This window comes from Muscardinus avellanarius (assembly GCF_963383645.1).
Source record: "Muscardinus avellanarius genome assembly, chromosome: 3".
Lineage (NCBI taxonomy): Eukaryota > Metazoa > Chordata > Mammalia > Rodentia > Gliridae > Muscardinus > Muscardinus avellanarius.
In genome coordinates, this window is record NC_137788.1 from 115,539,396 (window position 1) to 115,552,987 (window position 13,592).

At 49.3% G+C, this 13,592-nt stretch overlaps 1 protein-coding gene across 1 annotated transcript; it reads right to left on the reverse strand.

Moving 5' to 3' along the window:
* Positions 1-739: 739 nt before the first annotated feature.
* On the reverse strand, positions 740-4,054 carry S100A7 (S100 calcium binding protein A7). Its single transcript, XM_080691196.1, has 3 exons — positions 4,014-4,054; positions 1,586-1,742; positions 740-963 (listed from the first exon to the last, which is right to left on the reverse strand). The coding sequence occupies exons 2-3, from the start codon at positions 1,724-1,726 to the stop codon at positions 799-801; spliced, it is 306 nt and encodes a 101-aa protein (XP_080547322.1). The 5' UTR covers positions 1,727-1,742; positions 4,014-4,054; the 3' UTR covers positions 740-798.
* Positions 4,055-13,592: the final 9,538 nt, after the last annotated feature.

Sequence of the window (13,592 nt, forward strand, 5' to 3'; positions counted from 1 at the left end):
CACCACCATGCCCAGATCTGATGTCTTCTTCCTTAGTTCAGTCTCCTTACTTGGGGGCCTATGGATTGTTTGGGCTTCTAGACTACCTTGAGTTTCTCAAAACCTAGGACTCCCCTTACCACCCTGGGTGTCCCCAGACTCCCGCTCCCGGCATCTGACCATCCATCACCGCGGGGCAGCTCAGCATCTGGACGGCTCTCTCATTTCTATAGCCCCGCCACTGAGCATACACGAGCCCACAGCACAGGGACGAGGCCATGGCCCTGTGGCCCCAGGCTGCAGGACAAGAGAGGAGAGCTCGGGGTCTGGCTGAGCTCTGCATCCACACCAAGGGCTCCTGAGCCCTGATAGCAACCAAGGAAGCCCTGTTTAAGTGGAATGGATCTCCCCTATGCCACGGAGGGATAGCGGGGGCAGGAGCGGGCACGGAGCACTGCGGGGCATTGGCTCCTTCTCAGCATAGCCTCTGAATGACTCTGATCTCTGCTTTGAAGAAGAAAACCGTCTCTGCCACAGGGCGGATGGCTTCGCGTCAGATGTGTTGGCTGCGTTTCGGTAACAGGAACAGAGGTGGATATCCAGGTCCTTTGGGAAAGATGGTCTTGGGTTGCAGGAGCCCCTGAGGGGGCACTGCTGGGACATTGCCGGGTGGATTTCCCCTGGGGGAGACGCTCCAATAAAATTGACTGAGTTTTGACGACAGAGACAGAAAAAAGGAGATGAGAGATTGGTGGGAAGAGACACTTTTTATTGTTTTCTGAGGTCTCTGGTGGTCACGGGCTGGGCTGGGATTACTGATTACTCATCCCCGCTAGCACAGGTGGGGGCCCCGTGGCTATGATTGTGGTAGTCGTTGGCCAGCTTCCCCAGAATGGTCATAAATTCAGAAAACTCTATGCTCCCATCACGGTTCTTGTCTTCTTTCTCAAAGAGCTGGCCCAAGTAATCTTTGCCGAGTTTTTCCTGTGAGGAGAGAGCAGCGTAAATAAGAAAATGTCAGACACAGAGAAGTCACAGCAGGCAGGTGACGGCCAGGGACAGGTAGATGAGCAAGTGCCAGGGCTGGCGGGGCTGGGACCAGAGGCATGCGGGTGGCCACGGCTGGGGATGCCTGTGTCACCCCTGGGCTCCTGTAGGAGGATTCCTTGGCTGGAAAATCAGAGTAAAGGGCACCTTGGAGATGAAGATGCGGAGTCCTGCAGAGGCAGGACGTGTCCCAGCGAGTATTCACCTCAGCAGGGGAGTAGCACGGACAACGCCCTGTGGGTAGCATTTCACTGGCCACCTCATAGCAACCCTTCATTTCTGTATAATTCCACTGTCCGCGGTTCCTTTATATCTCTGGAACTCCACACATCCCTTTGTATCCACATTACCTGCTATAATGCCACCTCTCTCATCTCCGCATTTCATAATAACCCAGGCAGTGAGGTCCTATCATCCCCCTTTGCACGGGAGAAAGTTGATAACCAGAGACCCAAAGTGTCTTGTGCAAGGTCACAGAGAAAATGCATCCCAGCCATACCGGGGCCCCACCTAGATGGAGAAGCCAGGGTCGCCCCAACCTTGCACCCTCCACACTCACGCAGGCTTTGAGGAAGTTGGGGAAATTCTCCTTAACCAATTTCGACAAGTTTTCCTTGTTGATCTTGTCATTCCTCCCTGTGTATTTGTGGAAGAGGTCCACAATCTCCTCCATCATGTTCTCGGTCTTGGTGGGACTCATCTTTGATTTGGAGAAGCTGCAGGGAAGACAGACAGTGATATTGTTTCTTTCTGCTCATGCGTGGGTCTCTGAATACAGGTGTTTGTAGGAGGGCTGAGGACCGAGGGAAGGAGGGCGAAGGCGAAGCAGAAGGAACTTGTGTGTTTTTTTAAAAAATTTTCAGAGTAATGGGAAAAAAAGTTTCTAAAACAGAAACCATGTCTGGGACCTGGGCCCACTCAGGCAAGGATCCAAGAGGAGATGCAGGTGTAATCCTAGTACTTGGGAGGCTGAGACAGGAGGATCTCAGCAGCTCAGTGTGGGCCAGTCTCAGCAACTTAGCAAATGAGGCCCTGTTTCAAAATAAAAAGTAAAGTTGAGCTGGAGGTATAGCTTGGAGGTAGAATACCCCTGGGTTCAATTCCCAGCACCTTCCTTCATGCCTTCCCCCAACATACAGTCTAGCAGTGGGTGACGTGCTAACAGGATATAGGATATAAAATATTGAAGTGGGGCAAGCTGGGGGTTAGTCATACAGACAAGGACTGAACCCCAGCAGCACCCAGAATTTGGAGGACCCCACCTCAAGGAGCATCAAATCTATTTCCTTCAGCTTCAGAATCATGGGGCAGGACAATGCCCATGGTGAGCAGCTCTCTGACTATTCTGGGACACATCAGAAGCAAGACACCTGGGGACCCCTTCAGGGGTTTCAAGCTGGGCTTGTAAGAGCACGGAGACTCCAGGCGTGAGCAGACAGCACAGCCCCGTTCTGAACTGGGGGTATGTGAGGTCTCCACCACTGCTGCAGAGACAAGCTCCGAATTATTGTGCCTTCACTCCCTCAGGCTAAGAACGGAGCCAACAAGGATTGGAAAACAGGCTTTGTGACAGGCTCTCTGCCTAGCATGGCCTGGCTAAATATACACATGTAGATTTCCTGGCTTTTGCTTCTATAAATTGTAACTGCTTCTGTAAGACCAGCAGGAGACAGACTAGTGGCTTCTCTGATTTTGGCCAAACTGCATTAAATCAATCTTTCCTTCCTTCCTTCCTTCCTTCCTTCCTTCCTTCCTTCCTCCTTTCTCTTCTCTCCTCCTCCTCCTCCTCCTCCTCCTCCTCCTCCTCCTCCTCCTCCTCCTTCTTCTTCTTCTTCTTCTTCTTCTTCTTCTTTCTCTCTCTCTCTCTCTCTCTCTCTCTCTCTCTCTCTCTCTCTCTCTCATCCTGGGGATTGAGCCTAGGGGCATTCTACCTCTGGGCTACACTCTCATCTCCCCTACCCCTTTTTTTTGAATCAAGATCTCACTATATTGCCCAGGCTGAACTCAAACCTGTGATCCTCCTGTCTCTGCCTCCTAAGTACTGGGATGACAGGCGCCTGGCTCACTATTTATGTTTTATGCAGGTGGGCAACCTAATCTTGTCAGCCAGAATCTAGTCAGGTTCCCTGTCTTGGCTGCCCAGTAACAAGACCCAAAGTGCACAGAAATAACTGCCCTGATTCTTAGACTTTGGGGCAGGGTGGAGTCAGAGAAGACCCCCTTCCAGTAGTCGGTTCTTGTGATTAGGAGCCCTCTCTTTCTCTTTTCTGGACCACTAAGGCTTGTCTATGTTGGAATAAAGACATGATCTGATTTCCCAAAGCAGCTTCTGTAGACAACAGTCAGAGTCTGAACCGAACTGGAATCCAAGCCAGAAAAATTGGAGTGTGGCTCTTGTACCCCAGACTTCTCCAAGAATCTGAGAATGAACGTGGTGCAGGCATCTGCAGGCATCTGCACATCTCCCACGGTGGGAGAAGGCTCAATGCCAGTGTTACTAAAAGGAGCCACCTGGGGGGCTGATCGGTACCTTATCCAGGTGAGCGCAGGTCATTTCACCAGGGCTCGTATATCAAATGGGGGTCCCAGGACAAGACGATAGATAGGAGTGCCTTCAAAGCATTGGCAGGAACCCTTATCCCTCTATTCTCTGGGGTAAGGTGGGGGTAGGTGGGTTCAGCAGCCCGGCCCCCTGACAGCAGGCTGAGTCCAGGGATGAAAGGAAGGATCCTGACCTCAACTCCTGCTGGGGATGCCTTCACAGGTGTTAGCCCAAGCTATTAAAAAGGGGGCAATGGAGAGAGAGTCTGGTCCAGTCTTCTTGTGGTACAGGGAGGAGTCTTGAGCTCTGGGCAAAGGCCACGTAGCTCCGGCGGTGGCAGGACTGTGGCTAGCCCTAGGCTCCGGAGTCCTCACCCCCAGGCAGAGACCAGCAGGACCCAGGGCCCCTTCCTTAGATGCAGCAAAGAGGCAGGTGCCCGACTTACCGGAGGTAGCGAAGTATCTCAGAGCAGAAGGATGAGCGAGATGTGTATGTGTGTGTGTGTGTGTGTGGACACAGAGCCGTCCCTTTATAAGGCCGAGGCTGACACAGACCAGAAGCCCTGGGGCCACTGTGCCATCGCCTTCCTGAAGCCTTGCCCCACTTAGGGTGGGTGGGTCACACCCAGGAGACTGTGCTCAGCACTTCTAGTCATCGTCTCGGGCACTAGGGGCTGTCCCTTCCGAGAGACCTCACCTGGAACCTTCTCTTGTCCCAACTTGACTGGGGCAGCCAGTTGTGTTGCAACAGGGCAGGAAATGGGGGAGAACACCGGGGCATCCGCACTCAAGACAATGGAATTTCACACCTGGGGGAGCAGCATCTCTTGTTGGTCCTCACCCCATCCCTCCACAAATCTGCCGTGAGAGCTCATTGAAACGCCCCGGCCCCGCCCACCGAGCGAGCATTGCTTTGGTGAGCCAGATGCCAAGAGACCTGCTTTACCCGCCTTCTTCCTTTGATTCTCACGACTCTGGGTGACCACGGCATCCTCATTTTAGGGAAGGGGACGCTGAGACATTCGGAGTTGAGCAAACTTCCCCCAAGTTTACTCTGCTAGGAAAAAGCAGAGTCAGGATATGAGCTCAGAAGAGATGGATGCCAACCCCTACTCCTTTCCCCTGGATGAAGCCTTGAGTCACTTGGGGACCTGGCCTGGGAATGCATTATCCAGAGGGGTGTCAATCCTGCCAATTCGATGCCATTCTCAGCTCAGATCCTTGCGGGAGCTTGGGGCGGGAGGTAGGGGGCTGCACTGGCCCCAGGGACCCACTTGTAGGTTCAGTGGTGGGGAAGGAGCCTGAACAGGGGCTTATGCCAAGTTTCTTCCAGGCCGCATCACCAGTGTGATTAAAGTCTTTGCTGTGCATCCTCCTTCCTCTATGCAAAGCAGTCTGCGCAAGAGTCGGAGGCAATGACCTTGACTCTGATCTATACGTGATCTGCTGCAGAAAGGTTGGTTAGGTGAGGGGAAGTTGGGGTGGGGAGTTACCGGAGTCCCGGGCAGAAACAGTGAGTCACCCAGAGGGGCTCTCGTACTGCACCCAAGAGAGTTCTGGATTCATGTTGCAAAGAGCCAGCCAGGACCCTGGGGCTCCCTGAGCCGTTCTGTTCTTCCTGGGTGGGGCCCTATTTCCTCAGCTTCCTCCCCCATCGGTCCCCATCGGGGATTGAAATATTTCCCGGGTGATGAAAGGCTATAGATGATCCCAAGAGGAATTAGAACAGGAGTGGCTGAGTTTGTTATTGTATCTGTACCAAAAACATTGTGCAATTGTCAAAAATTAAAATTCATTAGGAAGATATCGTGTTAAAACAAGCAACATTATTTGGTTGTTTCATCACTTTTTAAAAACTGAATTTTGGGAGGAGCAGTTTTAAGTTCGCAGAGGCATTAGTAGGCACGGGGGCAGAGATTTCACAGGTGTCCCCTGCCCCAGTACAGGCATGGACTCCTCCAGTATCAATCCCCCCTTGTGGTACATTTATTATACTGATGGACTACACTGAGGCATTACTGCTCAAAGTCCACGGACTATCTTAGGCTGGCTTTGGTGTTGTATATTCTATGGGCTGGTCTTCTCTCTTCCTTCCTTCCTTCCTTCCTTCCTTCCTTCCTTCCTTCCTTCCTTTCTTCCTTCCTCTTTCAACTGGCGGTTGAATCCAGGGACATTTTACCTCTGAGCTATTTAAATTTTTAAATTTTGAAACAGGGTCTCACCAAGTTGCTGAGATAGAACTTGAACTTTTGATCCTCCTGCATCAGCCTCCCAAGTACTGGGAATTCAGTTCATTCTATACGGTTTTTTTTTTTTTTTTTTTTTTTTTTTGTGTGTGGTACTGTGGTTTAACCCAGGGGCATTCTACCTCTGAGCTACACCCCCAGCCTGATTTTTTATACTTTATTTTGAAACAGGGTCTCCCTGAGTTATGGAGGGCCTCATTAAGTAGCTGAGGCTGGCCGTGAACCTGTGATCCTCCTGTCCCAGCCTCCCAAGTACTGGGATGACAAACGTGCGCCACCACGCCTGGCATTATTATATGGGATTTGACAAATGTATAATGACCCTTTTCCAGCCATTATAGTACCACACAGAAAAATTTCCCTGACCTAACCATCCTCTGTATTCACCCCGCATCTCAGTCCCTGGCAACCTCTTCCTTTGATTATCTCAATAATTTTTGTGACACAGTCGGAATTACACGGTATGTAGCCTCCTCAGATTGGCTTTTTTTACTTAATCTATGCATTTAAGTCTCCTCCAAGTTTTTTTTAATGGCTTCATAGTTCATTTATTTTATCTGGCTGTGCCAGAGTCTCTTTATCCATTCACTCACCAAAAGGCATTTTTCAAAAATTGGCAGTCATCAATCAGACATCTGTTTGCAGGTGTTTGCGTGGACACGTTTTTTTTTTTTTTAAACTCCTTTAGGTAAATATGAAGAAGCATAAAGAGCAGCTGAGCTGGACCCTCTGGTGAGTGTTTAGTTTCGTAAGAACTGGCTAGCCACCTTCCCAAGGGTCTCCTAGCAGTTTCGTCCTCACCAGCAGCAGAGGAGCGCTCCTTCACTCCACGACCTCACCGGCACTTGGTTTTTGGTGCTCAGGATTTTTGCTGTCCTAACAGGATTATCTCAGTTTTTAAATTTGCATTTCCCCCAGGACGCATGAAGTGGAGCATTTTTTCAGATAATCACTCGCCACCTGTATATATTTTTTGATACAGTGTTAAGGGCTTGAACCCACTTTTTAAATTAGGTTATTTGTGGTCTTTTTGTTGAATTTTAAGAGTTCTTTGTATATTTTGAATCACATTTTCTTATCGATGCATCTTTTTGCAAATATTTTCTCCCAGTCTTCGGCTTGTCTTTTTATTTTATTTTTGAACCTTGCGTTTAACAGCTCTGACATTTTTGATTTGTCACTCTAGCTTATTAATTCTTTCTTTCATGAATCATGCCTATGGTTTTGCATTTAAAAAGTCACTGCCGCGCCCAAGGTCATAAAGAATTTCTCCTTTATTATCATGTAGGAGTTTTGTAATTTTGCATTTCTGTGACCCATTTTGACCACATAGGATCAGTTTTCGGAGCAAAGAGAACAGAAGAAAAGCAGTGCCAAAGGAACCAGGTACAGCACTGTGAATGGGACCCCACAGAACCCAAAGCAAAGGAATGAAGTGGAAAAGAAGGCCGTTTCCTATTGGTTAGAATGCAAATCACCCAGGTGCAACAGCATCAACCCTTACACAAGAACATCATTTTGAAATATATGAAGCAGACACTGAAGGAAATAAACAGAAACCGACAAAGCTGTATCACTTGGCATGTTTGGGCAGTGTCTCCTCAGGACAGAGTATGTAAATAGAAACGATGGAAACTTACCGGGAAACAAATTTGACCACATTATGTCCTATGCATGTACATATATGCAACAACATAGCCCATTATTACACGTACTCATAAAGCATCGAGAAAAAATAAATGTCAATAATGATCTAGAGCAGGGTGGGTTGACTCTACTGTCATGGTAAAAAGCAGAGGTTGACATAAATCAATATGTTGCGAATGCCGTGACTTTGTTCCAGTGCAAATTTATTTATGAAGGTGGTTGGCCAGCTGGATTTTGCCTGAAGACCAACCAGGATTTGCTGACTCCTAAGAGAAAACTTTGAACCTCGCAATTAAAGTTAATGTGTACACACACATGTGTGAAGTTGTACCCAAGTGTAGAAAATGCACCTGACTTTGAAACATATTTGGAAACTCCAGGAAAGCTGATAGTTTATTTTTGCTAGAAACAAAACCTTGGCAAGTGAGCTTTGAGGACCTTTAGTCTAGGGACCTTTTGTGCAGGACATTCTGCTGGCCAGGCTGAATACTTCAAGCCCTGCCCCATGTCATGTCTGGAACAACCGCTCTCCAAAAACCCACGCTATCCTGCCGCAACCCTCACCCCTCCCACTGTGGGGCCCTGGGGACAGTTCACCTCAGGTTGGCGTGAACCATAAATCAGGTGGTTCTATATCATTACTGTCTCCTTCTCCTCCTCCTTCTCCTCCTCCTCCTTCTCGTGATACTGGTTATTGAACCTGGAGGCATTCTATCTTGAAGCTACACCCTCAGTTTTATTTTACCTTTTTTTTTTTCCGGGTCTGGGGATGGAACCCAGGGGCATTTGACCTCCTAGCTACACCCCCCACCCTATTTTTTATTCTTTATTTTGAAACAGGGTCTCACTGAGTTGCAAAGGGCCTCACTAAGTAGCTGAGGCTGCCCGAGAACCGCGATCCTCTGGTCTCAGTCTCCTGAATGCTGGGATTACAAGCGTGTGCCATCATGCCCGGCTTACTTTTCTTTTGAAAAAAAGTCTTGCTAAGTTGCTGAGAGCCTCGCTAAGTAGCTGAGGCTGGCTGTGAACCTGCAATTCCCCTGTCTCATCCTCCCAAGTACTGGGATCAAAAGTGTACACAACCATACCCAGTGATGTGTGTGTGTGTGTGTGTGTGTGTGTGTGGTCCTGGGGGTGGAACCCAGGGTCTTTCTAACTCCGGGCTACACTCCCAGGGTCTCGCTAAGTTGCTGAGGCTGGCCTTGAATGTGCGATCTTCCTGTCTCAGCCTCCTCCTCCTCCTCTTCCTTCTTCTCCTCCTGTCACTACAGGCATGTGCTACCAGGCCTGGCAATTCATTTATGTATATTTGAGGGCCAGCCCTGTTCTGGGTGTGTGTGGCAGAGGGAGATGGAGCAGATTGGGATGGCGTTTTGAGCAATGCTCTATCTCCAGGTTATAATTAACAAGCCAGTCACTGGCCATGGGGATAGAGTGTGGGGAGCAGTAAAGTTGGGGGGGGGGACTTAGGAGGCCTCAGGCCCCCTGCAGGTCTGCCATCACTTTTTGCAAAGCCTCTGCAGGCACAGCTGCAACATCTATGTCCCCAACCATCTCTAGGACAGCCCTGGTCACACACATGGCTTGTTTACCAAGGCTGGCGTTTGGCCAAGCTCTTGGAGTCCTGGGCTGTGTCTCACTCAGAGTTTTTCCTCCACAAACACTAATGAGCTATTTATTTTTTTTTTAATTTTGTGGTACTCTCTTTCTTTCTTTTCCTTCCTTCCTTCACTTCTTTGTTTCTTTCTTTCTATTTGGAAATAGGGTCTCACTAAGTCGCTAGAGCCTCACTAAGTAGCTGAGGTTGGCTTTGAACCTGTGAGATCCTCTTGTCTCAGCCTCCCAAGCGTCGGGATTACAAGCGTGCGCCACCATGCCCAGCTATTCTTTATTTTAGAACAGGGTCTCACCAAGTAGCTGAGGCTGGCCGAGAACCTGTGATCCTCCTGTCTCACCCTCCCAAGTCCTGGGATTACAGGCGTGGGCCACCAAGTGTGCTGTCCTCTGAATGGCGAGGTGACGAAGCTTTGCCAGGAGCTGAAACACTGGAAGGGAAGCGGGGGTAGGAAGGTGGGGCCGAAGGAACCATGGGGCAGGCTGCTCCAACTGGTGCTGGTCTAGGCTGAGCCGGCAAAGCATAGGCCTGGCTCCTGCGGCAGGTGGGGGAGATGGGCGAGGGGTTAGGGAGAGACACCCTTTGCATCATCAAGAGATTGTTAGGACATGGTAGGGGCCAAGGCTCCACCCTGGATAGTACCCCAACCCTGTCTAGGATGGGTTTGTGGGGAAGATCTAGCTACTAATTCTGTCGGCGTGATCATTTCTCTGAAGCACATTGACAGAATTGGAAAGTGATCTAGAAGCACCCTGACATGTTTACTCAGTCGGATAGGGGACACCGGCGGCAGAGAACCCACCTACCTTGGTGACGGTCATTCCTCATCTTGCCCAAGGTCAAGAGAAGGCAGGTACATGGCACCGGAACTCGCCACGGGGAGAAAGCAGTGGGAGTTCCCCGGCCAAGGGGACTTCGTTTATTTTTATTATTTTTATGGTACTGGAGATTGAACCCAGAAGCATTTTACCTCTGAGCCACATCCTCAGGCCCCCTTTTTTATTTATTTATTTATTTATTTATTTATTTATTTATTTATTTATTTTGGTATTGGGGATGGAACCCAGGGGCCTTCTACATCTGAGCTATACCCCCAGCCCTATTTTTTTATTCTTTATTTGGAAACAGGTTCTCACTGAGTTGCGAAGGGCCTCACTAAGTAGCTGAGGCCATATGTGAACCGCGATCCTCCTGTCCCAGCCTCCCAAATGCTGAGATGACAAGCGTGTGCCACCACGTCCGGCTTAGCCCTATATTATTTGAAACGGGATCTCACTAAGTTGCTGAGGCTGGCCTTGAACCTGCAATCCTCCTGTCTCCACCTCCTAAGCACTGGCATTATAGTTGTGTGCCACCACACCTGGCTTCCATTGCATCCTATTGGTCTATTTCATTAAGCCAATCTCTTGGTGTTTTATTTTTCTTTTCGCTCAGTATTTTGGCTACCATAGTTATTACAATAAATCTTAACTTCTAGTTCTATAAATCTTCCAATTTCTTTTCTTTTTTGTGATTGTCTTGGGTATTCCCCCTCCCCCACACTCTGGTACTGGGGATTAAACCCAGGGGCGTCCTACCCTCTGAGATATACCCCCCTCAGACCTTTTTATTCTTTTGTTTTGAAACAGTCTGGTTAAATTGCTGAGAGTCACAACATTTCTGAGGCTGTCCTTGAAGCTACAATCCTCCTGTCTCAGCCTCCCAACTGCTAGTCCTTTATTTTTTTCCAGAACTGATTGAGTACAGGTGTATTCTACCTCCTAGCTATGCTCCTAGCCCTATTTTTAATTCTATATTATGAAACAGGGTCTCACTGAGTTGCAAAGGGCCTCACTAAATATCTGAGTGAGGCCATGAATCCTCCTGTCTCAGCCTCCCAAGTGCTGCAATTGATTACAAGCGTGGGCCACCATGCCTGGCTTCCAAGTGCTATTCTTAACTTTGTGTGTGTGTGTGTGTGTGTGTGTGTGTGTGTGTGTGTGTGGTGCTGGGGGTGGAACCCAGGGGCCTTCTACCTCCAGGCTATACTCCCAGACCTATTTTGTACTTTATTTGGAAACAGGGTCACTAAGTTGCTGAGAGCCTCACTGAGTAGCTAAGTGCTGGATTTGAACCTGTGCGATCCTCCTGTCTCAGCCTCCCAAGTGCTGGGATTGCAAGCATGTGCCACCATGCCCGGCTCTATTCTTAACTTTTACTTTCCAACATACATTTCAGAATTGATAGGCCGGGTCCCTCCCTTCCCCCACAGGACCCCACAGCGGGGACAGGAGGTATAACCCCAGAAGCCAGAAGCGAGAGATCCCGAGATGCCAGGCATCACGAAACTCCAAGCATCGTGAGACAGGCTCCAGGCAGCGCGAGACTCTGGATGTCGTGAGAGAATTGGAATTCCACACTGCTAGCCTCACCCCACACCCCCCACTTTAAATATCGGGGTACTTCCGCTCCCCCATGCGACTCTGCTGACATGTGGCTCATCGGTCCCTCTCCCACAGTCGGCAGACCTCACCTGCAGGCACCGGTTGCTTAAAAGCAGCTTTGGATGACTAGGCTGGTGTTTAGCTCCTTTGTGACCTGCTCAATTTCAATGTTCCAAGAATGAGCGCGTCCATTTCTACAGGTGCATTCCCAATAGCATTTGGGTCTGGATCTGCGCTGAATCTCTGTTACCGTTGGGAGTATGGAGTCTTCCGGTCCATGGAATGCCAAATCCCTTATTTAAAATCATCTAGTGAACTGGGCTCACTAAATGAGTGAATGCAATCCCAGCATTCCATCTCCGGTACTGGAAAAAAAAAATCATTTAGTGGCTTTCCATCCCACCCAGAGTAAACTCCAAATTTGCAAAAGCCTCAGACCTCTCAGACCAAATCTCCGCTCTTCAGCCTTTTTTTTCTGCCCTTGGAGCTGCCAGGGCGGCTCTTTTCTGTAACTGCCAGGCTCTTTCTCTGGCCTGCCCATGGCTGCCTCCCTATTATCCAGAGGCAGGGTGACAGAAGGATTAAGAACAGGCACCTAAACTGGGCGTGGTGGCGCTTGCTTGTCATCCCAGCATTTGGGAGGCTGAGACAGGACGATCGTGGTTCACAGACGGCCTCAGCTACTTAGTGAGGCCCTTTGCAACTCAGTGAGACCCTGTTTCAAAATAAATAATAAAAAATAGGGCTGGGGGTGTAGATTGGAGGTGGAATGCCCCTGGGTTCCATCCCCAGCACCGCAAAATAAAATAAAACAAAACAAAACAAAAAAACAGGCAGCACTGTTTTACCAGCCGAGTCACTGAGCTAGTTCCTACTCCTCTGCTTCCTTGTCAGTGACTGCTAGGAACCAGGCAGGGACAGTGTCCTGGGGGCTGAGCACTTGCGAGGCACTGAGATGAACCCCCAGCATCACTGCCTTGTTTCAAAATAAAGAATAAAAAATAGGTCTCAGAGGAGAGGAGGTAAACAGAGGCAGCCCTGGGCGGCTCAGGGCCAAGTGGGGGTGGACTTCCTCAGGCTGCCAGAAGGGCTGTCCCCGTTGCCTCCTGGGATCTTGGACGCGCCGAGGGGCTGATCCCAGGAATTGGTCTCCACAATCAGAGAGACCTGGAGTCTGGGGCATCCTGTGTCACCAACTCGCTCTGGTCTTGGGCTTTGGTGTGGGTGGGGATGAGGATACGCGGTGAAAGGAAGTCGCCCTCTCTGTCTTTGCCCTTCATTCTAATGATTAACCTATAGTCAGGATGTAAAGAAAATGAAGGCCTTTAGCATTGAAAGCCTTAGAGCCAATTGAAGCCTTTAGCCCTAAAAATAAGTAGAGGCCATCAGTGCCTCTGTTTACCTCCTCTCCTCTGAGACCTGGCCTGGGCGTAGGAAAGGTAAACCGTGTGCTGCTTTAACGCACCCATAGTTGATGAGCAACCAATACTGCCCAACACAGTAGAGGTGAAATCCAGGTAGATTATTGTTATTATTTTTTTGTGGTGCTGGAGATTGAACCCAGGGCCATTCTAACTCTGAGCTACACCCCCAGCCCTATTTTTTATTCTTTATTTTGAAACAGGGTCTCACCGAGTTGCAAAGGGCCTTGTAAGTAGCTGAGGCTGTCCGCGAACCCGTGATCCTCCTGTCTCAGCCTCCCGGATGCCGGGATTACAAGTGTGTGCCACCACGCCCGGCCTATGTAGATTATTGATTCCTGCACTTAGTAAGTGCACTGTCTGGAGGCAGAGGCACCACCTGGCTAAGAAACAAGTTATTAGCTCACTGCCTTGGTAACGCTGATGAGATACCCATACAAAATCTCCTCAAGGGCTGGGGTCCCACAAGGGGGAGAGTTCCACTTCCGGGCTCTCCGGCCTGTGTGCCAGCATGCTGCTTTTTCTCCTCTCTTTCTATTTCCTCCTCATTTTGTAATAAAGATTTGTTAAAGCTGCACCAAGCTGCTTATTAGTGTTAATTTTCCTGTTCAACAAACTGCCGTTGAATACGGAAAAGAGCCCACGGCACCATTTACAACCGTGACATTTGGTA